The following is a 26466-nucleotide window of genomic DNA, read 5'->3' on the forward strand; positions in this document are numbered from 1 at the left end:
GGGTTTACCATTCAGCCCTAGCTCAATTAAAATATCTTCATTATGTATTAGCCCAAGTCGATTAATTGGCTCATAAGGCCAATAAGCTCATGGTTCAAAAGGCCAAAAGGCTCATAGAGTCTTTTGGATTAATAGGGGTTTTCCAAAAGTGGGAAAAGACAGGGGGGTAAACGACATTAGATAGGGATTTCCCATGTTAAATGGGTTTGTCCCAGGAACAACATTTATCATCTACTAACGTCTGATTTCCTCTATTAGTATAACAGTGGATGGCCCTCGGTGGTGCCCTTTCCCATCATCTTTAACATCAGTCTGGGGTTCAACCATTTAGTATTTTAGGACGTACATTATTCTTGATCTATAGGTAGTGGACAAAAGAAATGGAAACACCTGGGTAAACGAGGGACACCAAGTATATTGAAAACAACTGCTTGCAAACAAGTGTGGTATATGTGTTAATTAAGCAAATAACATCCCAGCATGCTTAGGGTCATGTATAAAAATGCTGCACAGGCCTGGTTGCCTGTAATTATGGCTGCAAGAGGAGAGAGACCTCAGTGATCTTGAAGGAGAGGTGATTGTTGGTGCACGTGTGGCGCAAACCTAAATAACTGTACAACCCAGAGTGCTTGGTTCCAACAGTGAAGGGTTCTGGTGGTTCTGTAATGTTGCAAGGTGCATTTTCTTGGCATGGTTGGGGTGCAGGCATTCCCTTCGAAGACAAGGTCAATGATAAATCACTACTTAATGGTGCTGAGTGATCATCTTTACACCATGTTGCAGCTTTTCTTTCCTGCCACAAGCGGAGTCTTCCAGGATGCCAATGCCCCATCCACAGAGCACGTGTGGTCGCCAATGGTTTGATGAGCATGACACTGATGTTATCCATATGTCATGGCCTTCTCAGTCACCAGATATGAACCCAATCGAACATTTACTGTGCATTCTGGAACGACGCCTGAGACAGCATTTTCCACCTACATCAAACAGGTGTGGGCTGATTGACTTTCTCATGGAAGAATTATGCCGCATCCCACCTGCAGAATTCAAGACGCAGGTTGACTCTATGCCACGGCACATACACACCGTACATGATGACCCAACACCCTATTAAGTGACTTTACATTTGTTTCCATTTTTATTTGTCCACTAACTGTATATAAACCTGATTCTCTTCAAAACCAACTTTACAATTTTGCATATGTCCTTTCTCCTCTACCTCTGCCTTTCCCAAGCCACCCCACGTTGCACTTATTCCTCAAGAGACCTTTTCTTGCTCACCCCAAGTCCAGGCTAGTTACCCACATGCATTCATTTGTCCCCCTTATCATCCAGATAGTGTCATCCTCTCCCTGGGTTTGTTGCTTTGTCCTCCTTAAGTCTTTATTATGCACTGCCTCTCACTTCCTCATCCACCAACCACTGCACATTCATGATCTCTTCAACAGAAGCTGATTCTTTCTTATGCCTTTGGTCTCTCAGCCATTGTCACTCATTCTTGTGTTGGTTCACGAGTTATCAAACAGAGTGACCACTATATTCGTCATGGGTGTGTGTCTGTGTGTCTGTCTGTCCGCAGCATAACTACCCGATATCATCCGATCTTGATGAAACTTGGGTGGGAGATTGATATCATGATCTAGTTGTGTCCTGCCTAGAGTGGGCGTATTGCGCCCATTGTGGGCGGAGACACGCCCGAAAAAGATGTCTTTTTAGGGGGTAATCGAGTTCAAGTTACATCTTCTCCGAGGGGTTTGGTGGAATCTGACGTGTGTTTCGGTATTTGGTTAGGCCAATGTCATGTGTCGAGCCCCACGGAGCTCGATTTTTCATTTTCGCCCCAAGGTCAAGGTCACGAGGTCACGAAATTTTAAAAAATCGATTTTTGATGGTTTTATTACATTGTTCGCTTCCTGATAGGGTGAAATGTCGTACATGATCTTATATTATCACATACATCATGAAATACAAGTTTTCCAACAAATTTCAGAATCTTTGACCTTTGACCTTTGAAGGTCACAAAGGTCAAATTTTCAAAGTTGTTGGAATCGAACCGAATTTTCGGTATTGAGTAGCTAACTAACCTCATAACTGATTATACATTATTTTTCTATCTCATTTCAAGGAAAGTAACCTTCATTTTGACATTTCCAGGCCAGCACCACACACAATTACGTACAGCTGGCTCTTAAAGGCCTGCGGACGCAGCGCATTGGGGCCCTTTGTAAATAGGCATGTACACCGCATGTCAGGGGCCGACACCTGCCACGTGGGCCCCCGACCCCCCAGTCTGGGCCTGTTTCGGTTATAGTCCGTCCTTTGTCATTGAATACCGCTCGCTCGTGAACCATCGTCGTCTCCTGACTTGTTATTCCTATTTTCCTCCTTGAGTACCAGTTCACTGGTAATTCCCTGTGCGTCATAAAAAATTAAAAAAAAGGCGACAAACAGGGTTGGCGGCAGGAAGGGCATCCGGCCGCAAAACATTGCTTCAAAAAGGGGACCAAAAAACAACAACAACCACGGTCCCCGAAAAGGCCAACCCCCGCTTTGCGGGGAAAAATGGCCTCTAAACGGTGGTTTTTATGCATCTATCCTCTCCCACAATACCCTTTGATAGTCTGTAAAGCTCCTTCCCGTTGTCGTTTCGGTCTTCTATGAGCCTAGACCCTTGTATAAAAAAAATGGTATTGTACTTTTAATTGGTGAGAGCATCTGTTCTGTGACTGGGAGGTCGGTATTTCAATTTTCACCCTGTCTGGGTCAGAGCAAAGACTTTCAAAAGGGTGCTGCTTATGGACTTGATGCTCAGCTAACCCTGTGAAGCTTTCAGTACCCTTCCCTTAACGTGTTGCACTGCTTTTGCTGATTGATTTCCCCTTCCCCACAATGATTTCCACATCACAATTTTGGGCAGCATTTTTGATCGTTTGATGCAAACCTCCTGTCTCAATGCAACCATCCAGTGGACAGACATTAAGTTTTGAAAATGGATTTGGAGAAGGATATCCCGTGTCAAGATATTATAATAACTAGAACGGCTCTCGGTGGAGCGCATATCTACGGCCGGATGTGGATCTGGACCTGAACCAAAATCGAATCGGCTTGTTCTTGTTACCTAACCAACTCATCCACCTAGTTTTGTCCGAATCTGTCCATAACCTTTTGAGATCTCATGCTATCCTGTATATAGTTTTTGGCCCAATCTCTCAATGGTAAATAATCATTTAGAAAATTCTAGTATCAGGATATTCACCAAAATCAAATCAATTCATCCTTGTCGCACGCCCAATACGTCCACCAAGTTTCGTCTGAATATGTCCACATCGTTTTGAAATGTCCTGAACACAGACAAAGCTGGATATACATAAACTCCGTCCACCTTTGGTTACAAGGAACATCAATGCAAAAGGAGGTTATTAGGCACATCACAGGCTGCGTAAGTATTGCCAACAGCCAACTTATGCTTCTTTGTCCATGCTCTATCCTTCTAAATTCTGAACGACAATTGCACGGAAGCAGCATGTACCATTTCAAAAGTCTTTGGTATGACTCGGCCAGGTATTGAACTATCGACCTCCCAGACTCAGAGGAGGCACCCTAAACCACTGCACTCGATACACCTCGGCAGTTAAACTCGTCTGATAGCTGTTGTTGCTACTTGTTGGTGGACATTAAAAATCCCACAGAGATAAACCCTGAACAAATCACAAATTCCTGTCCAAACCCACCTTCAGTCGAATATCCAAAAAAGAGTGGTATGGGCCAAAAGCTTCCCCAGCCAAGCAGAATATGAGAATAATTGGGGCCGTGTAGTAGTGGTAGTGGCAAAGGTAGCAGGAGATAATTTACAGCATGAAACATCTCCAGACTATGGAGACCGTTTACATGCAGTCGAAGGTTGAACAATCACTGAAGCCAACTTGGGAAAAGAAAAAATGGCAAAGACTTGATGTATGTCATTTATTAAAATGCATCAATTTCCTTCTTGTTCAATTGGAGAACAGGGCTCTTTCATGTGACATGCACATCTGGTTACCTATTTGGATTTTTGTCCACTCTAAATGAATACATCTCACCATTGCCATCTTAAGTTTGTGATTCCTCGTAGAAAGAGGATACAATCCCATCAAACTCGATTCTACAAGTATTATGGCTCACAAAACAAAAGAGCTTGCTTTTTAGTGGTGGAACACACCGGTCCAACATTTCTGACACCATTTGTGGCTGTACCTGTTCAAATGTTGACCTGGTGGAATAGTCTGATCCAACAATTCTGACACCAATTGTGGCTGTACCTATTAAAACGAAATCCTGATCAGGTATTTTGCGAATTCGACCACGTGACATGACTATCAGATATGAGTTGCAGGTATTTTATGGAAATTCTCAAAGAACTCGTTTTAATTGCTAATCGTGGCGTTAGACTTAAGGTTAATAAGCAATATTACATTATGATTTCATCTTTTCGGTCCTTTCAACCATTTTAGGAAAACCTATATTATCATAAAACTTATATCGCTCATTTTTCATGACCATGGGACGACGTCCTTTACGAAAAGCAATCATTTAAGGGGGTTCGTGTCGGTCAGATATGCTCCGACAATATTCACACTGCGCTCGCGAAGCGAAAAGCGGGGTTAAGCATTCAGGTACGTACGTATGTGTGTGTGTGTGCCGTACCTGCATTTAAAAAAATTCATTTTCTCGGCAACCTTTGGTCCGATTGACATGAAATTTTCACCATAGAAGGACCTCCTCCTGTAGAATATTTTAATGATTATTATGACGTCATAGGTCACGTGGTACTGGCGCCATCTTGGAAAAACTTCGCACCTCCTTATCTCTTAAACCACTCCATGGAAAAAATTTAGACCTGGCTCATTGTCAACTACTCCCCATGGGGGAATAAGACATGTTGATGATGATGTCATCGGTGCCTTCGTTATGACGTCATAATTCGACAAATTCAACACATCCATCTGATCTTTTTTTTTTCCAGCAACTGTTGGTCTGATGGACACGAAATTTTCACCATAGGAGTGCCTCCTCCTTTAGAATATTCTAATGATAATCATGACGTCATAGGTCATGTGGTACAGGCGCCATCTTGGAAAAAACGAAAAATGTTGCACCTCTATATCTCCAAAACCGCTACTTGGAAAAAATTTGAAACATGGCTCATTGTAAAGAACTCCATATGGGGAATAGGTGTTGTTAATGATGACGTCATTGGTACCATAATTATGACGTCATAGTTAGACAGGGACAACGCTTAGTCTGATCAGTTTGAAATTTATTGAGCATGATCTCTGCAACAATGATATTAGAGAATATAAATTTATGATGTCATCGCTCACGTGGTCTGGCAGCCATATTGGATCAAAGAAAAAAACATTCAAAAACAAGAGTTGGCTCACACCAAGTTGACTGCACAGGGTAAGTATTCTAAGAATACCATCTAGTTACCATTTATCGATCCGGAAGACGTCATCGGTTATTTCGTACGTCAGAACTGGCTGGCAAATTTGCTCGACGTACTGAACTCATCGTTCGCTTTCGCTCATTTTAATATGACGTCATTCACAAACGACCCTCGGACAGCGTCGTTTTCTTGCTACCCGGGAGGTCCGCGATGAACATACAGAACAGCGTTGTTGGGATGTCCCGTCCGCGTTTCAGGTTCAGACGTCCCGTCCTGCCGCTTTGCAGGTGTGCACGTCCACCGTGTCCCTGCACTCACGGCACCGCACAGCGCAGCACCAACGGAACTTGCACTCGCACTGCTTGGTGCGCGTCACCCGACGAGTGTCGTAACCCCGGCCGCAGCACATGACCTCGCAGCTGTCAGTGCCACGTGACGACTTGTTGCACACGCGACCGTCTGTGCCGAGAGAACCTGGGGAGGGAAAATGGAGGCACACTGTGAACACGGTATCACGCTTGTAAACTAAGAGTTCATATATTTATTACTAGCAGAAGCACCCGGCTTTGCTCGGGAGGTTTCATGGGAATTTGGGTTATGAGTGGGTTCCCAACAGCCACTGAATGAAATGAATGAATGATCGTTTTAAGGCCATTTTCCCTGCTAGAGCGGGGGTGAGCCTTGCGGGCCCCATGACAATCATGGTTCCCTGTTTGAGGCAATGTTTTTATGGCCGGATGCCCTTCCTGACGCCAACCCTTGGTCATGCTCTTACGATGCGCAGGGATACGGTGTACCTATTCTACATTGGGGTACCCACCGTGATCATTCATCCCAGCAAGCTGGTACTCAATTTGCCGACCTCGGAAGGATGACAGGCTGAGTCAACCCCCTTGGCGTTAATTCAGCGATCGACCGGGATTCAAAACCAGCATCCTAGGATCCCAAGCCGGCACCCTAACCGCTAAGCCAACACCAGCCACTCCGATTTTTTTATTCCAGGTTTACTCCTGTAGGCATTTGGCACCTTTATGGTGAGGTGCACCCGCCTTGAGATGATACCGTCATTGAGTATTGTGACATTTTTTTAGAACCAAGAGCTTGCCAGACTCGCAGTCCAGCCACACCCTAATAGCACCACCACTGATGGTCCACAACTGCTTATTAGTCATAGCTTATTTCGCAATTGACCTATATATCTATAGGACATTTTGGATAATTTAGCCCCACTTATGACAGGCAATTTCACTTCAGCACTTCAGTATAGACGATGTTGTGAGTCGTTGCAGTTGGAGTGTAAACAAAAAGATTGCAGGGACTTCCAAGTCTGGAACAGCCTACATATAACTGACCATGAGAAAAGCAAGACTCTTCCAGATGCAGTCCTGCCACCGTTAATGTTTGCCCTTGTGATTTGTTGATAAACATGGCGAAACTGACCCTGACCAATCCATCTGTTATCTATTTCATGTTGTCCAATCTTTGTCTGAAATCCTCCATCCTCAGGCCTTCTTCGTCAGTAAGAGGGGTAGCCATCTTCTCCTGTTTGTGTCTCTTTCAAGAATTGCCTTGGAAAACGTTTGGTGCACTTTCTGTCTTTCATGCATGGCGAGTTGTAGTTAAGTGAACCACAAGGACCATGGACCATCTGTGCTTTGACAATTTCAAACAGATCTTTGTCGTTCGTTGGATCTGGAAATTCTGCTGATATGATGGAGTCGATCTGGTTGGCATGAATTTTCGAGGAAAGCCAGATTAGAATGTGTGCATGAGTCAAACCTCTTTTTTGCCATTCGATGGTGTACACCTCTTTCACGAGCCTCGATTCTGTATACAAAACACGTGGCAACGTATTGATCCAAAAATATGTGATTTGGTGATAAGGTCCATTAATTTCACCACTTTGAGACGGAATACTCTGGCAGTGAGGTCATGTCTGTGAAAATGTGTTTGTCCGGGAAGTAGCTCATCCTGGATTTCTTTCCATGTTGGATTGCAAGTAAATGTGATAAAGGGATCAGGTCGCCCATAAATGTGGACATATGTCATTGCATCTTGAGTTCTTTCATGCATGTATCTGGGGCTGCCTGTAAAGCTTGATGGCAGGATGCAGAGTTGGCCAAGCTCTCCTCCAGCCACATCAATGTTCATTCCGTCTCGCAAGTGTATGTAGGAGTCAGATCTTAATTCTTTTTGGTGGATCCTGATGTAATGCAACCTCTCTGCTTTAATCTTTGCATACATGTCCACAGCGAATTGATGGAAGAGGTTCTGACTTCGATGAAGTTGGTTGGAGGAATTGCCACGAACCATAAAGCGATGAGCATAGAAGTCCATGCAAGAGACAGTTTTTGTTGAGTTTGTACCAGCCTGTGGAATATTAAAGTGGAAGCCATCTTCTCCATTCACGAAGAGCAAAGGATACTGGAGGGCATCGTAAGACCTATGGGTTTCACTGATGAAGTAAAGGTTGTTGTCACGAAATTTGAGGACAATGTCTCTTCTGCCATATTATTGGCCAGTCATAATGACAGGCACCTCATAACGTTCTGGAGCATTGAATCGGCGTGCATGCTCACCGGATGGTCTTTTGTCAGCATCAATGATGATCTGATATTCCAGGGTGGGAGCATTCTCAAGGCATATTTAAAACTTTCGACAAAGCTGTTACTTGAATGAAGCATTTCTTGCAGCTTCAAAATTAAATCAAATCTTGTACCCTGGTTGCTGTTGTATCTACTCTGGGCCTGTTGTTGAAGATCTCCAACAAAGTATATCTGCAAATACCGAGACTGTTCATTTGGTAGAGGCTGGAGGGATCCTATCCTGTGGTAAATCTGTCCCTGAACTTTGAATGTTTTTTTTTTTTTTTTTTTTTTTTTTTTTGTATACAAGATCGAGGCTCGTGAAAGAGCGAACATTAATCACACAGAAAGACAAACCGACACATAAAACATATAACATCGGGAGCGGTAGACAAGATGGGGAGAGAGGGGGAAGGACACAAACACAACATTTGAGAGCAGGGACCGAGAGACATGGAGACATCGAGAGATCTGAGAGAGGGCGAGGGCTTTGGGGGGGGAGGGCATGGGAAGGGGGCGGTGGGAGAGGTATAAAACATATGGACACTGCCAGGACTTCCAGGAAAGAAGTTGGAATTTCAAACAAGGTGGATCTGGGGTGAATTAGCGGGGGTAGAAAAGATCAAGGTTTTGGATGGGGGAAGATAAGAGATGGTGGTGAACAGCTGTTTTAAAGACCTGGAGGGAGGAGTGGGATTGAAGGGAGTGAGGGAGTTTGTTCCAGAGGCGGGAGAAAAGAGGAATGAAAGAGTGAAGGTGAGCAGAGAGCCGAGATTTCAGCAGTTTAACCATCAGAGGGTTGCTGGCAGATCTTGTGCGACCTGTAGGAATATTTGGGGGACAGAGCACAGAGAGAGCTGGGGGTGCAAGGCCGGAGAGGAGTCGGTAGAAGACAGAAAGACCACCTACCTGCCTGCGGTGAGTGAGTGAAAGGCCCTCAGAGATAGCTTCATCGCGGGAGATTCCAATAATTCTGAAAGCTTTGGTTTCAACAGCGTGAAGCCGAGCTAGGTGTGAGGCAGGAGCACCGGCCCATAGGGGAGAACAGTATTCCATTGAGCTGCGGATGAAAGCCTTGTATGTGGTGAGGAGCTCAGGTGTGCCGAGGAAGGACTTCGCACGACGGAGGATGCCCAGTCGGCGACTGGCTTTGGAGGCCAGCTTGGAAATGTGGTTTTCCCAAGAAAGATCATGGCAGATAGTGAGACCCAAAATCTTGAGCGACAGAACTTCTTGGAGAGGATTGTTGAGAAAGTAGATGGGAGGGTTGTCCAGTCGATCTTTTCGGAGAGACATAGTAAGAGTGTGAGATTTGTCAGGATTGAAAGACATGTTCCACTTGTTTGACCAGTCTGTGATTTTGTCCAGGTCTTTAGAGAGTGAGGAGGCAGCAGACTGCCGATCTGAGGGAAGAGGAATGGAGCGGCAGAGAGTGGAGTCATCAGCAAAGAGATAGAGAGGATTTTCGAGAGAGTCAGAGAGATCATTGATGAAGACCAGAAAAAGCACGGGGCCCAGAACACTGCCTTGGGGAACTCCAGCCTGAACAGGAAGAGGAGATGAGAGAAACCCATTCAGGGCCACACGTTGACGACGACTAGAGAGGAAGTCCGCCAGCCATGCGTGGAGATTTCCATGGATACCAAAGGAGGAGAGTTTGGTGAGCAGAGCGGGGTGCCAGACCGTGTCGAAGGCACGTGATATGTCGAGGGAGACAGCTCTAATTTCCTGTTTGGCATTGAGGACCTCCATCCATTGTTGAGACAGCAGAAGCAGCATGTCCAGAGTAGAGTGACCTGGTCTGAAACCAAATTGATGATCAGAGATCAAGCCATTGGAGAAGAGGAAAGATTTCATATCCGAAGCAATGATGGATTCCATGACTTTGCTGATAATTGGGAGAAGGCTGATTGGTCTGTAGTTGCTAGGATCTGTTTTTGCACCTTTTTTGTGCAAAGTGGTGATGTTGGCTGATTTCCAAGCAGATGGCAGTTGACCTTGAGCAAAAGAGAGGGTGAAGAGAACAGAGAGAGGGTGAGATAGAGCAGCAGAGCAGGATTTTAGGACCCGTGGGCTGATGCCGTCGGGTCCAGTTGCAGAATCAGAGTCGAGGGTTGACAGAAACTTTTCCACCTTGTCAGGAGGAAAGGACACGGAGTCCAGGAGCAGCAGGGTCCGACTGGGTATGGTGGGTACAGAGAGGGATGGGTTTGGGACACAAGATTTAGAGGCAAACACAGAGTTGAGGCATTCAGCTTTTTCACGTGCGGAGTCAGCCGTGTAGCCGTTTGAGGTAAGGGAGGGGATGGAGGGGGAACAAACACCAGAAACGGATTTGACCAGACGCCACTAGGATTTGGAAGAGGGAGACAGATAAGAGAGTTCGGTCTTGAGAACGGAGAGATATTGTTTCCTGGCTCTCCTGAGGGTGGACACACACTTGTTTCGGGCTTTGTGAAAGGAAATGAGATTTCCTTCCGTTGGATTTGCTTTCCAGGAGACGAAGGCAAGTTGTTTCTGGGCAACAGCCTCACCACAAGATTCCGTGTACCAAGGATGGGAGGACGGGTATGACAACTGAAGACGAGATGGGATAAATCTGTGCATGAGAGAGAGCAATTTACTTTGGAAGAATTCCCAGGATGAGTTGATGTCAGAGGTGGTAGAGATGGGAGACCAGTCCAGATGATTGATGGCTGCTTGAAGACCGTGCCAGTTGGCCTGAGTGAAATGCCAGACTCGTCGACGCTGAGCAGGCTCCCTGAGGATGATCAGAGAGATGTCCACTTTAACAAGGACATGATCAGATGATCCGATCGGAGCAGAAGAAGAGCAGCAGACATTTTCAGGGAAGTTAGTCATAACCAAGTCCAGAAGAGAAGATGTTCCGTTGACTGAGATCCGGGTCGGGAAATTGACAGATTGTGTCAGTCCCAGTGAGTCGCAGAAGTCCTTTGCTGAGGAGCCATGGCTGGTGAGAGAGGTACCCACACCCAGCCAACTGGCATGATGACAGTTGAAATCACCACATATGAGGAAGAGAGAGTTGGGATGAGTAGATAGAAGTTGGTCCATATCATCAGACAGCGAGATGTAGATGGAGTCATCACTGTTTGGTGGACGGTACAACACACATATGAACAAGAGGTGGGAGCGAAGGGGAAGCCGTAGCCAGAGGTATTCCTGGGGGTGAGGTGGAGAGAGTGCAGTGCAGGGCGAGTGAGGAAGAGAGTTTTTGATAAAGATAGCAACCCCGCCTCCAGGACGAGGCTCAGGTCTATCATACCGGAGGAGGGAGTAGCCCGGGAGAGATACTATGGAATCAGAGACATCATAAAGGAGGAAAGTTTCTGTTAAGCAGATCACGTCTGGTTTGACAGAAGCAACCTGTATGGAGAGATCAGTTAAGTTTGAACGAAGGCCCCGGATGTTTGAGGTCCATACCGTTAATGAAGAGGAAGGGGGAGCATCAGATACAGAACAGGGGGGAGGAGGGGTAGGGTAAGATGTGGAAGAGGTGGAAGAGGTAGGGAGAGCTGTTGAAGGTGTGTCAGAGATTTCAGAATAGCTCGGAGAAAGGGAAGGATGGGGCGGACAAAAGGTTTGATGGTGATTGGGTGAGCCACAATGAGGTGTTATTTGAGGAGGGGGAAGAGCGAGGCAGAAGGTTGGGGGAGATGGAGGTGAGAGTTTGAAGGGGGAAGAAGCAGGGAGGACGCTTTGAGGAGGGGGAGTGAGAGGGGGGAAATTGAGAAGCAATGAGGGTGGGGAGATTTGAAGGGGAGGGGTGAGGGGGGAGTTTGGGAGGGAAGGGACAAGGGGAGGGATTTGAAAGGGATGGGATATGGGGGAGATTTGGAGGGGAGGGGTGAGGCAGGAGTCTAGGAGGGGAGGGGCGAGGGGGCGTTGGCATGAATCATGTTGGCATGAATTCATGTTGGCATGAATCCTCCCTCTGTGATGACATTGGCGCCGAATGACGTCATTATGAAAGGCACAATTGTATTTCCGAATATTCTGAAGAAAATGTTTGGACTCTGGAGTGGTGCCAAGAAGAAGATCCTTAAGTGGCTCAGGTGGTTCAGGAAGCATAGTCAGCTGAACTTTGCCATTAGTGCAACACCTGCCTGGTGTTTCTTTATCCCACTTTTTGGCGCTACACTTGTCACAAATCTTAGACATGGAACCAATGGTCACTAATTCGTGTGATGCATAATCATGGCTTGGATCATAGTTGAAAGCACCTTGGTACCACTGTTGCGCAGTGAATGGTCGAGATCTTACCTCAGCATGACTTGTCCTATCTCTTTGACGCCTTGTCTGACGTTCATCTGGAGTTTCCTCCTGCCGTCGAGTTGACTGTCGGAAGACCTGTTCTTGGAGGCGAGACTGCCTCTGTTCTAGTGCTTCCTGCTGCCTTTCAGCTCTTCGTCTGGCAGCGTTTTCTTGGAGTCGTGACTGTCTTTCCTCGAGTGTCTCTTGGTCTATTAGAGCTGATCGCCTGAGTGCCAGGGTTTGAAGTTCCTGCTGATGTTCCGCATCTGTCCGTGCTTCTCTTCGTGTCTGCATATGGAGGGCTGCAGGTGACTTTCCGAAATTTGGCCGCTTTTTGGGTGGCATCGTAGAAGGGAAAACTGTCGCTTTTCGTTTGATAATGGGAAGAGGTGGGGAAAACGCTCGTTTTTTATGGAAAACGTTCGCTTTACTTATAAAATAGGAATAAATCGGAGATTTTCAAAAGTAGGAATAAATCGGAATAAAAAAAATAGGAATAAATCGGAGAAATAGGAATAACAATAATAATGAAGAACCGTGGCGAAAACGTTCGCTATTAAAATGAATGTTGAAGTAACGCCACCGCTTATATAGGATTATTAGGAGGGCCGGAGACCTTAGGGAGGCGGAGACTATTTAAATTGTCCAATAGAAAAAGGGTAGTTCGTGGTCCCGCCTTTTAGGGTTTTTTTTTTTTGGTTCGAGCTCGGGGGGGGAGGGGGGAGGGGTTGCGATTTCGGTAATTTTAAAGCCTGCCATTGGATTCCCCATATAAAGCTACCCCTAGTTGTGCACCAGAAGACTCTTCAGCGGGCTGTATTGTAATGCCTGGAATCATCACCGTTTTGTGTGATTCTGCAAAAACAGGAAGTCGTTCGTTGACGATGATTGAAACTATTCAGCCTTGACAACTCAGGCTAATTATGCACAAAAACCCTCCTTATTATACAAATTAGTCATCCCCCTAATTGGGCGGTGTATTGGCCAGACCGCTGCCTCAATCGCTCCGGGAAAAAAAAAAAAACAGCTTGCGTGCATAGAGCAAAAACATGCCTACTGCTTATGTGCATATATAATACATTGTGGTTATATAGTTCAGATAATTAATTTAACTTGTGAATATGAGGCTTCCGAAGACATCTTAAGATTAACAGAAAACCAATGTGGTGGATGCATGGTTTTCTTCCTGACAATAGTTGTGGATGGAGTCAAGTGAGCTCTCCAGCCAATGGGTCCGAAGGTTTCATAAGCACACAGTCATTACATTTTTAATGTACTAGCAAATACTATAATAATATGATTTTTTTTCTGCAACTGTTTGTCCGATTGACATGAACTTTTTGCCATAGGTGCGTCTCCTCCTGTATAATTTTTTAATGATAATTATGACGTCATAGGGCACGTGGTACGGACGCAATCTTGAAAAAACCGAAAAACTTTACACCTCTATATTTCCGAAAGCGCTGAATAGAAAAAATTGAGAAATGGCTCATTGTAAAGAACTCTCCATGGGGAATAACATATTGTGGCGGACACAAAAGCCCACTGGCGTGGTGACATCATTCCACGCACCAAGTGGGCGGTGGCCACGCCCGAGGGGTAGGCGTGGCCTCATGATATACACTGGGCGACCAGCCCGGAGCAGTTCAGTGTTACAGTGTAGTCTTACAATAAAGACGTTTATATGTTACCGCTTGTCCGCTTCCTCCTTGCTCACAAGCAGCGCGCGTAACGCCGCGCTTTACTGGTGACCCTCGACGTTGGATCTGCCGTAGCGATCCTTCCGAACACGACGCCATTGCAATGGCCAACGACAAGGCAATGGCGATTAAACTTCCCGAATTTTGGGAGGCCCAGGCCGAAGTCTGGTTCGTTCAAGCCGAAGCCCAATTTCAGCTTCGGCGCCTCACCAACGACGACCTGCGCTACTGCCATGTCGTCGCCTCCCTCGGGCCCGGCACGGCCGCTCGAGTTGTGTCCGTCCTTCGCCACCCACCGGACGGCCACAAGTACGAGGCACTCAAGCGGCTACTCCTAGCCACGTTCGGCCTCACGGACGACGCACGGGCCGACCGCCTCCTGGATCTCCCCGAGCTCGGTGAGACGCGCCCGTCGGTCCGAATGGACCATATGCTGTCACTGTTGGGCGACGAAGCCCCCGGTTCGCTATTCTGGGCGCTTTTCCGGCGCCAACTTCCAGCGCAGGTTCGCCTCGCGTTGGCCGGGACCGAGCTAACGGAACCCTGAGCATTGGCAGCCAAGGCGGACAGGTACTTCGCCGCTTCGGACACGCGGGCGAGCGTCGGCGTGGCCGTCACGGCCCTCGACGCTGATGTTCAGCAGCATGTTCCACAGCATCAGCTTCTACAGCACGCTGATGTTCAGCAGCATGCTGATACGCACCTCGTGAACGCCGCCACGCCCCGCCCACCACCGCGGCGAAAACCGCCACCGCGGGGAAACCCGCCAACTCCACCGGCCTGGCGGAGCCAGCCGCGCTCCTCCAGCTCCACCACCTGGTGCTGGTTCCACGCCAAGTTCGGCCACGAAGCTCGGCGGTGTCATCCGCCGTGCTCCTTCAACGGGTCGGGAAACGCCCGGGCCGGCGCTCAATAGTGGCGATGAGCGCCGGCCGTTCGAGCAGCCTGCTGTTCATAACGGACACCTTCTCCGGGCGCCGTTAACTGTGCGACACGGGAGCGCAGGTGAGTGTCATTCCCGCCGGCACGTCAGACAAGCACGCCGCGGGTGGGGGCCCCGCACTGCTTGCCGCGAACGGGACGCCCATCCGTACGTACGGAAAACGCTGCCTCTCTCTGCGGTTTGGAGGGCAGGTTTTCCGATGGACGTTCGTCACCACCGACGTGCCCATGGCACTGCTTGGCGCGGACTTCCTGTGCGCTAATGGGCTCCTGGTCGACGTCAAGTGCAGACGGCTTGTCCAGGCCGAGACGTTCAGCTCGCTCGCTTGTGCGTTGCCCAGCTCAACGAGCGGCTTGCCTAGCGGCTTGCCGAACGATTCGGTTCCGGCCACGTTGGTCTGTACGCTTCCGGCAGCGGACGCATTCACCCGCCTCCTCGCCGGCTTCCCGGCCCTCACGCGGCCCACCTTCTCGGCGGGGGCCGTCAAGCACGGGGTGGCCCATCAAATCCCCACCGTCGGGCCACCGGTCTACGCCCGGGCACGCCGCCTCGAGCCGACGAAGCTGGCGGTGGCAAAAGCGGCGTTCGCTACCCTGGAGCGACTCGGCATCGTTCGGCGCTCAGAGAGCGCTTGGGCGTCGCCGCTGCACATCGTGCCGAAGCCCGGCGGGGGATGGCGACCGTGCGGGGACTATCGCCGTCTCAATGACGCCACGACTCCCGACCGCTACCCCGTCCCCCACATTCAGGACTTTTCCACCCGTTTGGCGGGCAGGTCCTTCTTCTCGAAGGTGGACCTCATACGCGGCTACCATCAGGTCCCCATCAGGCCGGAGGACGTCCCGAAGACGGCGGTCATCACGCCATTCGGACTCTTCGAGTTCCTGCGCATGCCCTTCGGTCTGAAGAATGCGGCTCAGGCGTTCCAGCGACTGATGGACAGCGTCCTGCGCGACTTGGATTTTGTCTACGTCTATCTGGACGATATCCTCGTCGCCAGCGCGTCCCGCGAAGAGCACCTACGCCACCTCCACACGCTCTTCGAACGCCTGGGCCAGCATGGCCTGATTGTGAACCCCGCAAAGTGCCGGTTCGGCGCCGCCACAATCGATTTTCTGGGGCACCGTGTCACCAGGCACGGAGCCGTCCCCCTGCCGGCCAAGGTGGAGGCGGTGAAGGGGTTTCCGCGCCCCCGCATGATCAGAGGGCTGCAGGAGTTCCTGGGCATGGTGAACTTTTACCATCGGTTCCTGCCCCGTATCGCCCAGCTCCTGCGCCCCCTGCACGAAGCTCTCCGAGGTAAGCCGGGCAAAGGCGACGTTACCTGGACCGAGCAGATGGACACGGCGTTCACGGGCGCGAAGCTCGCCTTGGCTAACGCCACCATGCTCGCGCACCCGGCGCCCGATGCACCGATCGCCCTCACCACCAATGCCTCGGACTACGCGGTGGGCGCGGTGCACGAGAAATGGGTGCGTGGAGCTTGGCAACCACTGGCGTTCTTTAGCCGGCAGCTTCGCCCGCCCGAACGCCGTTACAGTACCTTCGACCGCGAGTTGCTCGGACTTCACTTGGCGGTCAGGCACTTCCGCCATCTGCTCGAGGGCCGGGCGTTCACTGCCTTCGTCGACCACAAGCCGCTGATCTTCGCGATGGGCAAGGTCACCGAGCCGTGGTCGGCCCGGCAGCAGCGTCACCTCTCGGCCGTGTCCGAGTACACGACGGACATCCAGCACGTCGCGGGGAAGGACAACCCGGTGGCGGATTGCCTTTCCCGGGCCGTCGCCCACGCAGTCCACCTCGGCATCGACTATGCCCGGATGGCAGCGGACCAGGCCGCTGACGCCGACGTCCAGGCCTTGCGGACCGCTGTCACGGGCCTCCACGTCACCGAGGTGCCGTTCGACGGCGCGGGCGCGGCCCTCTTGTGCGACGTCTCCCTCGGGCGTCCTCGCCCCATCGTGCCCGCGGGCTGGCAGCGCCAGGTGTTTGACGCCATCCACGGCCTGTCCCACCCGGGCGCGAGGGCCTCCCAAAGGCTGATCGCCGACAAGTTCGTCTGGCATGGCCTCCGGAAGGCCGTCCGCGGCTGGGCCAGGACGTGCCTCGCGTGCCAGCGCGCCAAGGTGCACCGGCACACCCAGGCCCCGTTGGCCCCGTTCACGGTGCCGGAACGCCGGTTTGACCACGTCCACGTGGACCTGGTGGGACCTCTGCCCCCCTCGCGGGGTTTCACCTACGTCCTCAACATGGTGGACCGCACCACCCGGTGGCCGGAGGCCGTGCCCTTGGCGTCGACAATGGCGGCCGATGTCGCGCAGGCTTTCATCGCCACCTGGGTCGCCCGGTTCGGCGCCCCCTCAGACATCTCATCCGACCGCGGCCCCCAGTTCACCTCGGAGCTCTGGGGGGCGGTTGCGCAGGGGCTCGGGGTCCGGCTGCACCGAACCAAGGCCTACCACCCCGAGGCTAATGGCCTGTGTGAGCGATTTCACCGCTCATTGAAGGCCGCGCTCCGGGCCACCCTCCGCGACGGCGGCTGGGTCGACAGGCTCCCCTGGGTCCTGCTGGGCCTCCGGACGGCGCCCAAGGAGGACCTGCGCGCATCCGCGGCAGAGTTGGTCTTCGGGCAACCGCTGCGGGTGCCGGGCGAGTTCCTCCCCGACTCCACAGCACCATGGTCCGCGGCACAGCAGCGCTCCGCTCTGCAAGAGACCGCCCAGAGGTTCGCCCCGGTGCCAACGGCATGCCACGGGCACCCACCAACGCAAGTCGCCCCGGAGCTTCGCACGGCGGAGTACGTCTTCGTCCGCCACGATGCCCATCGGACACCACTGCGGCCCCCGTACGACGGGCCTTTCCGCGTGCTGGAGACCGGGGCGAAGCACTTCACCCTGGACATCGGCGGTACTCCTGACCGCGTTTCGGTAGACCGCCTCAAGCCGGCCCACCTCGATGTGGACCATCCACCGCCAGTGGCCCGACCCCCACGTCGGGGCCGCCCTCCTGCGGACGGACCCCCGGCACCGCCCAGCCCCGCCGCCCCCCGGTCCTGCACCCATCCCAGGGGCAGCCAGGGGCATCCCACCTGGCATCCCTGCACCCCGGACGCCGCCGATCGCCAGGGGGCGCTTCGGCCGGGTCATTCGTCTGCCCCGAAAACTGGCCCTCCAGGTGCGCGGGAATTCTGGGGGGGCGCGTGTGGCGGACACAAAAGCCCACTGGCGTGGTGACATCATTCCACGCACCAAGTGGGCGGTGGCCACGCCCGAGGGGTAGGCGTGGCCTCATGATATACACCGGGCGACCAGCCCGGAGCAGTTCAGTGTTACAGTGTAGTCTTACAATAAAGACGTTTATATGTTACCGCTTGTCCGCTTCCTCCTTGCTCACAAGCAGCGCGTGTAACGCCGCGCTTTAATATGTTAATTATGATGTCATAGGTTCCTCCATTATGACGTTATAATTCGACAAGTACAAAACTTCATCCAATCAATATGAAATTTCTTGAGCGTCATCTAGGGATAAATTGGTGGAGAAAAAAAATGTTAACGTCATCGGTCACATGGTTCGGCCGCCATATTTATTTTAACACAAAAGCCTTAAAAACCATGGCAAAGGTCCGCAATCTCTGATTGCTCTTTCTTGTTACTTTTGTAATTAGAAGCGGCTTTGGAAAAATGCCATGATTAGATATCTTAACACAGATATACACCTTCACACTGATTTTGCCCAAGGTGGACAACCCCCTTGAGGAGGGGGGACTTGTTGAATTAAGTCGCTACAACCTCCGTCATGTGACCCTTAGTTTTCCTGTCAAGTTTGTTTGAGACTGAATAAGTAACAACCAAATATATCACAGTCAGACGGACAGACAGACACAAAATTGTGTATTTTAGTATGAAGATAGGATTTTTATATGTACACACATACATAGAGTATTTCCTTGTGGGAAGGTGAAGGCTCCCAGGGAGGGTTAACCCTTGAAACTTCGGATCCCTTGTTTACCAACCCATTGCTCGGAAAGAGATGTTTCGTTTTCGGATAAGGGGGGGGGGGGGGGGGGTTGAACAACATAATCAGAGGTCTGAACAACAACCTCAAGAGATGACTGTCAACCCACTCGGGGCTATTTTTCTAAGACGGCCTGCATCAGCAGTTGGGGATTTGAGATCTGAGAAGCCAGAGGGAGAAGACATTGCCCCGGGGGATTAAACCATAGAGCAGGCTGGTTCAGGGCATTGGTTCAGCGAGGTTGCATTTGAATGTGAGCAGGACTTTGACTTAGCAAAGCCCAACATGACGCTGGTGGTGGAACAAGGGTAAGATCTGGGTGATGATGCAATGCACAAGCATCCTTTCTGAGGTGGCCCAAGACAAGGAGTGGTTCGCAGTTATGCCTCCTCAGAGAAACTGTAAGCCGCTTTGCGAGTCTTCCTCCCCCGCCCCCCAATATCATCGGTTAACAAGTTGAAATTGAAAATTCAGTTGGCCAACTTGTTTCAAGTGGCTGAAAAAAATTGACCTAACTTTCCTGTGCATTCATCTATTTGTGCTTTGTGTCATTTCTCTGCGCAAAGATCTAGCAAACTTGGTAAATACTTTAATGACTGATTATATTGATTGAAGTGAAGGATTTAAGATCTCTATTTTAAAAGTTAACTTTTATTGAGCTTCAGAAGAGTTTTTAGTTGAAGAGTTTTAAGAATCAAAGCTTGCTTATGTAATAATTCCACTTATACTAATTTTTTAATTGCTGTAAATACATGAGTAGCCGTTAAATAAAGTACACTTTGTCCTCGGTTAACGTCGTGGTTACGTTCTTGAAGACCACGATGTTAAGTGAAACAACGTTAAATGAATCAATTTATCTCATAAGAAATTAATTCATCTTGACGATAGTGATGGATAAATAATCACAGCGTTCTTTGAAGCCTTGGTATCTAATTATTATAGAAGTTACAACGAAACAACGTTAACTGGGGCGACGTTAAGAGAGGACACCTTGCAGTATATTTTTTGAAAGTGCATTACCTTTGTTTTCTTTTCTGTCATGTCCATGTAAAATGGTTGAGCCTACATGAAGTAGATTTTCGGGAGCAGTTGCAAGAGTTCAACAATTGACAAATCATGTAGTTAAATCACAGCAAGATCATTCGAGACTGAGGAACGACATAATTGTTTCGAGGGATAGTCAATTGCACCTCAAGGACGATGTTGAGGCCCGTCTCCTTACAATAATATTCCCTGCTCTGTATCTTTATAACACATCAGTGCTGGGTCATGGTATGACATGCCCTCAGTGTATTCTCTGAAGGCATTCCTGGGCCACACTGAGCACATCACAGTATACAAGGCGTTCCCATGCATATCATGGGCATATCCTCAATATGCAGCTCCACAGAGTAATGCTCTCCACACTGTACTAGTGCTTCAGCTCCCCACTTTGCTTCTTCCAGAGTGGTCAAAAACAAGGCCTTCAGCAACATTGGAATCTCAAGACTCACTGCTGGTGGGAGAGTGACGGATCTTGGGAATCTGCCTCAAGTTTTAGGCTCGCAATGTTATACAATCTTACATGTGGCCTTGCTCCTCTTTCCCTCTCCAACTGCTGGTCTCCCCAATCCATTCCAGGTCACACGCTATAATCAGGAAACCCTCATCTATTCACCCTCCCAAGTTCCAGGCTGATTGTCCAACTGCATTCATTCATCCCCTTATTCTCTCAATTGGACTGGATTTGTAACGTTCATTATCCCCTGACATCAGGAATGATGGTCTCAACTTACCAACATCTTGATCTTGTACACAGTAATCTGGGGATGGTTCTGAGTAGACGAGGTCACTCTTGCTGGGTTGTTTGAAGTGTCGATCGGCAACGATGAATCCGGATCCATCCTGATTGAGTGCAACTCGAACAGCACCGTCGTAGCGTCGCCGCAGGAAGTCACCAGATCGGCGGAGTTCAGCTAGTGCGTACCAGCATGTACGCAGTGAGCACGAACCACTTACTCCATGACACTTGCATTCACGTGACACAAAGCGCTTGACTGCCTGCCATGACAAAAACAAGCAAGCGTGGTCAAGACTTTTGTGACATTCTGTTGCAGCTATTAAAACAATCACCCAAAGAAACTTACAATAGGGCAGAGGAAAACTGGTTAATAATGAAAAATTGGCCGTGGTTTCTATTTAGAGATAAGGGCAAAGGATGCAATACAAGTAGACAAGGCATAACACCACTTCTGGTGGGAAGCAGGTTTTACAAGTTATACTGTACAAATTCTGGGTGAATGATTCTGTCCATCAGAGAGAATTTTCTAGTCCGTAACAAGCTCTTTCCTGGTTACTCAAACACAAATGCATGACAAAGAATAGCAATTTTTTTGTGGGAACTTATGAAGGGGGGGCTAGGAGTTCATACATGAGATAACTATATTTGCTATTTGTAGTGAAAATGTATCAAAGTTGAACCCAGGTGTGATGCTCACTTAAACCGCTGAGAGGCGTCTATAAGACCTCGGACGTCCGCGACTCTGGGCCACTCCTGCGACATTATACTATGACATGTAGACTTGAATGGTACGTACCCGCTCATATTCTAGGCTTGCTTGCATTGACTAATATTATCGATCCTTCCTATATGATGCCAAGATCCTGATATATATTGCATGATTGTATTTTACAGGATGATGCCAGAGATCTGATTGTTATTAAACCTACCTATGGGACAAAGTTGTGGACTTGATTGATTTCCACAACACTTAATAACAATCAGTCTTGCCGTCCACTCAAGGACAAGAGGCGAACATGGCGGGACACAAGATGATCCAGGTACCGATATTCGGCGCCGACCCACAAGCAGTGGATTCGGGCTCGGAGCTGACGCATTGGCTCAAGACACTGGATAATCAGTTCAAAGCCCAGGATGCCGCTGTCACTGAAGAAACGAAACTGGACGTGCTACAGACTAAAGTACACCATAACGTCTACAGGGGCATCGAACAGTGTACGACGTACAATGCTGCTGTGACAGAGCTAAAACGAATTTACATTAAGCAACGGAGTGTGGTGTATTCCAGGCATCTGCTTGCAACGCGGAGTCAACAGCCCACTGAGACGATAGATCACTTCGCCCAAGAGCTGCGACGTCTACTTGCAGACAGTACTCCCGAGGTACGCACTCATGAGCAAGTCCAAGATGATCTTGTCCGAGATTCTTTTGTCTCTGGGATCAGCTCGTCAGCTATCAGACAAAGACTTTTGGAAACAGCGGACCTGACGTTCACGGAAGCTCTACGGCTGGCACACGTATACGCCGAGGCCCAGGAGCAATCTAACGCCTATGATCACACACGTGTCGTTGTGGGGACTTCTCAACACGCGCGACCGGAGAGAGCTACCGCCGAGTATACGGGAGCAGACTCGACCACACTAGTGGAACCCCTGGCCACTCCCGAGGAGGACCCGGTTCCAGCTTGGCGGCAGCTGCGGCGGCTAGACCAAAGCCTGTACGAAACGCTACGTGTTACTTCTGCGGGAATCGACAACATCCCAGGTCTGCGTGTCCGGCTCGGGAAGCGATATGCCATTTGTGTTCGACAAAAGGACATTTTGCAAAAGTTTGCCGAAAGGCTGCGCAGGGCACATGAACTCACGCGACCCTGAATGGGCTTATCGCCGAGCCAACGGGCCAAGCACAGAGCGGGGCACCTCACCCGGCTTTGATGAGCGGCGCTCCTCCTCGTGGGCCCCTGGCTGCATGCTCGACCTTGGTGAGATACATCGGGCCGCCAAAACAAGTGGCGCTAACATGACCGAACGCGGAGCGACCGTCCTTGGCTGGTATCCCAACGTCTCATGATGGCTTTGAGACTCATCGCGCGACTCTAGCGCCATCCGAAGGCTGCTCGTACGAACTACAAGCTCTTGCTTCAGCACGTGAAACTACAGTTGGCTTCGACCCTTCTCGCGTGACACGAGCGCCATCCGCTGGCTGCTCGTACGAACTACAAGCTCCTGCTTTGGCACGGCAAACTACGCGCTTGGCACGAGCGCCCTCCGGAGGCTGCTCGAACGGCCGGAAAACTGTAGCCGGCGTTGGATCTACACGCGAGCCGCGGTCATCTCGCTCGGATGGCTCAATACCTGCCGGTCCACCCGGCCTTGCTCAGGCCATTATTCCACTTATGATCGAAGGCATTTTTGCGCGGGCTTTAATTGATACGGGGTCCACAGATAGTTTTATTGATCATCGACTGGTGCGTAAACATGGATGGCCGGTCCTTGGGACAACACGACGAATCTTTATGGCCTCCAAAGGGCTTAGGCTCAGCACAAAAGGGGAATGTCGATTGAAGCTTGTGATAAAGGGACGCATGTTCCCAGATGTACATCTCATGGTCTTACCTGCTTTATGTGCTGATATTCTGTTAGGACACGATTTTCTTAAGCGACATGAACGTTTGGAAATGGAATTTGGTGGGACTGATATGCTTGCTGTGTGTGCACTCGCAGGAATGGAAATTGAGCCTCTTTCGCTGTTCCCCAACATGACCACGGACTGCACACCTGTAGCGGTAAAATCACAGTGCTACTCACGAGCAGACGCGCAATTCATTGCGGAAGAAACGGCCCAGCTCTTAAAGGAAGGTATCATAGAACCTAGCCGGTCGCCGTGGCGGGCCCAGGTCTTAGTGGTGCAAAGTGAAGCGCATCGCAAACGAATGGTAATGGACTATTCACAGACGATTAATCACTTTACACAGCTGGATGCCTACCCCCTACCGGGGATGGACACACTGGTTCGACAGGTGGCCCAGTACTCAGTCTATAGCACTCTCGATCTGCGTAGTGCGTATCATCAGATCCCCATCTCCGGGGCCGATCGCATCTATACCGCTTTTGAATCAGGTCAACGGTTATACCAGTTCACCCGACTACCTTTTGGGGTGACGAACGGGGTCACCTGTTTTCAGAGGGCTATGGACGACCTCATTGCTAAGGAGAACTTGACAGATGTCTTTGTATATCTGGACAATCTTACGGTTTGTGGGCATGACCAGGGGCATCACGATGCTAATCTGAAGCGCTTCCTCGAGGTCGCGCAGAGGTATCACCTAACCATGAATGAGGCTAAGTGTCGTTACTCCATGCGCACGATAGATCTTCTGGGGTACACCGTGACCCACGGCTCTGTTGCTCCAGATAAGGAGCGTCTGCGACCTTTGCTCGATATGGCCCCGCCCTGCGATCGAGCTTCACTGAAGCATGCTCTCGGGCTGTTCGCCCATTATTCTAAGTGGATGCACAATTTCTCTGCGAAACTCCGCCCACTTGTGGCCTGTGACGTGTTTCCCCTGAGCCCAGCCGCCTTGGCTGCCTTTAGGGGCCTTAAGTCCAACATCGCTGGCGCCGCTGTGGCGACGATCGACGAGAGCAAATCTTTCATCTTAGAAAGTGATGCCTTGGATCATGCGATAGCGGCGACTCTCTCCCAGGGGGGGTGCCCTGTGGCTTTCTTTTCACGGACTCTCACCTCCGCTGAGCGGAGGCATTCGTCTGTCGAAAAGGAAGCGTATGCGATCGTCGAGTCGATTCGGCGATGGCGTCCGTACTTGCTTGGGTGATGCTTCCAAATCATCACGGACCAACAAAGCGTGGCATTTATGTACGACACCTTACATGCTCAACGCATTAAGAATGAGAAAATCACTCGCTGGCGTATAGAACTCGCCGACTTCTGCTGCACCATCAAATATCGCCCGGGGAAGGATAACCTGGTCGCCGACGCCTTATCGAGGCCGGCTACGTGCACGGGTCTCGTAACTTTGGAGGGTCTGCACGCTTTGCACGACACTATGTGTCATCCTGGGGTGATGCGTTTCGCTCATTTTGTGCGTCGTGGTAATCTGCCGTACTCGGTTGAGGACATCCACCGGTCTGCCGCGACTGCGCTGTATGTGCAGAACTCAAACCGCGTTTTTACAACCCTCCCATGGGGACGCTGGTCAGGGCTACTAGACCGTGGGAGAGATTGGCAATGGATTTCAAAGGACCGCTGCCGGTGTCGAGTAACTCTCGTTATCTGCTCACTATCGTTGATGAGTACTCGCGATTCCCTTTCACTTACACGTGCGCAGATATGACGGCTGCCACAGTCATACGGTGCCTGCAGAATTTGTTTTTTATGTTTGGGTATCCGGCCTACGTGCATACAGATCGGGGAGCGGTGTTCCTGTCCCAGGAAGTGAGGTGCTTCTTGCTCCAAAATAATGTCGCTTCGAGTTACACCACTCCGTACAGACCACAGGCGAATGGGCAGGTCGAACGCTTCAATGGGATCATATGGAGGGCCGTCATGCTAAGCCTCAGGACCCTCGGCCGGGGCCTAGATAAATGGGCTTGGTCGCTACCTGCGGCGCTGAACTCGATCAGGGCTCTACTATGTACGGCCACCAACCAGACACCTCACGAAAGACTGTTCCACCACCCTAGAAGCTCGGGTAGTATCCGATCTTTACCCAGTTGGCTCGCTGAGCCGGGGCCGGCCTATCTCAAATGTGCGGTTCGCACGAGCAAGTACGATCCCTTAGTGGATAAGGTGCAGGTACTCCAGGCTAATCCCGAGCATGCTCGTGTGATGACGGCAGATGGACGTGAGTCCACTGTCTCCGTACGCCATCTCGCCCCTTGTGGGGTCATCGACCCTTATAGGGATATCGACGAACCGATCTACGAGTCTATGGACTCTCCCGAAGCTCCCCCTATGGAGCATCTGCCGTCCCTCCCTTCGCCAGACACACCCCTGCCTGAAGGCACTGAGGTGCCCCCTCCGACACCTGCCTCCAGCGGCTACTCCGATGCAGGGGACTCCGGGCTTGGGGATGTTGTACCCGGTAGTTTCCGGACCCGTGCTGGCAGGGTAATTTGCCGCCCTGACCGCTACGGATGGACCGACTGACATGGATTGACATCACCGATCAATTAATGCTGATGCACGCTTGATTCCTGCCTAGCGGCAGTGTAGTTCTAACGGCGGGGAGAATGTAGTGAAAATGTATCAAAGTTGAACCCAGGTGTGATGCTTACTTAAACCGCTGAGAGGCGTCTATAAGACCTCGGACGTCCGCGACTCTGGGCCACTCCTGCGACATTATACTATGACATGTAGACTTGAATGGTACGTACCCGCTCATATTCTAGGCTTGCTTGCATTGACTAATATTATCGATCCTTCCTATATGATGCCAAGATCCTGATATATATTGCATGATTGTATTTTACAGGATGATACCAGAGATCTGATTGTTATTAAACCTACCTATGGGACAAAGTTGTGGACTTGATTGATTTTCACAACACTATTGTCGAACAATTATCTGCTGTAAGGTGCGTCGAGTTGTTTTAGGTCAAATAAAGAAGTAATGGGAATTTATAAAGTCAAAAAACTGCTCCTGGACTAGGTGAACTTTCTGGCAATCCTCGACTCTGGACGAGCAACTGGACGGCATCAGCTCACGTGTCATAAAAACCTGC

At 50.2% G+C, this 26466-nt stretch overlaps 1 protein-coding gene across 1 annotated transcript in view; it reads right to left on the minus strand.

The window, feature by feature from the left end:
* Positions 1-5280: 5280 nt before the first annotated feature.
* The window catches only part of LOC137425036 (protein Wnt-2b-like), a 159063-nt gene continuing 137877 nt past the window's right edge, over positions 5281-26466 (minus strand). The window contains exons 4-5 of the mRNA XM_078776199.1: positions 20718-20982; positions 5281-5899 (exon numbers count right to left, since the gene is read on the minus strand). Coding sequence (XP_078632325.1) covers positions 5685-5899; positions 20718-20982 — 480 coding nt within the window. The 3' untranslated portion in view covers positions 5281-5684. The remainder of the gene's footprint in view (positions 5900-20717; positions 20983-26466) is intronic.

The sequence above is a fragment of the Myxine glutinosa genome, chromosome 4 (genome assembly GCF_964187855.1).
Source record: "Myxine glutinosa chromosome 4, kmMyxGlut1.1, whole genome shotgun sequence".
NCBI classification, from domain to species: domain Eukaryota; kingdom Metazoa; phylum Chordata; class Myxini; order Myxiniformes; family Myxinidae; genus Myxine; species Myxine glutinosa.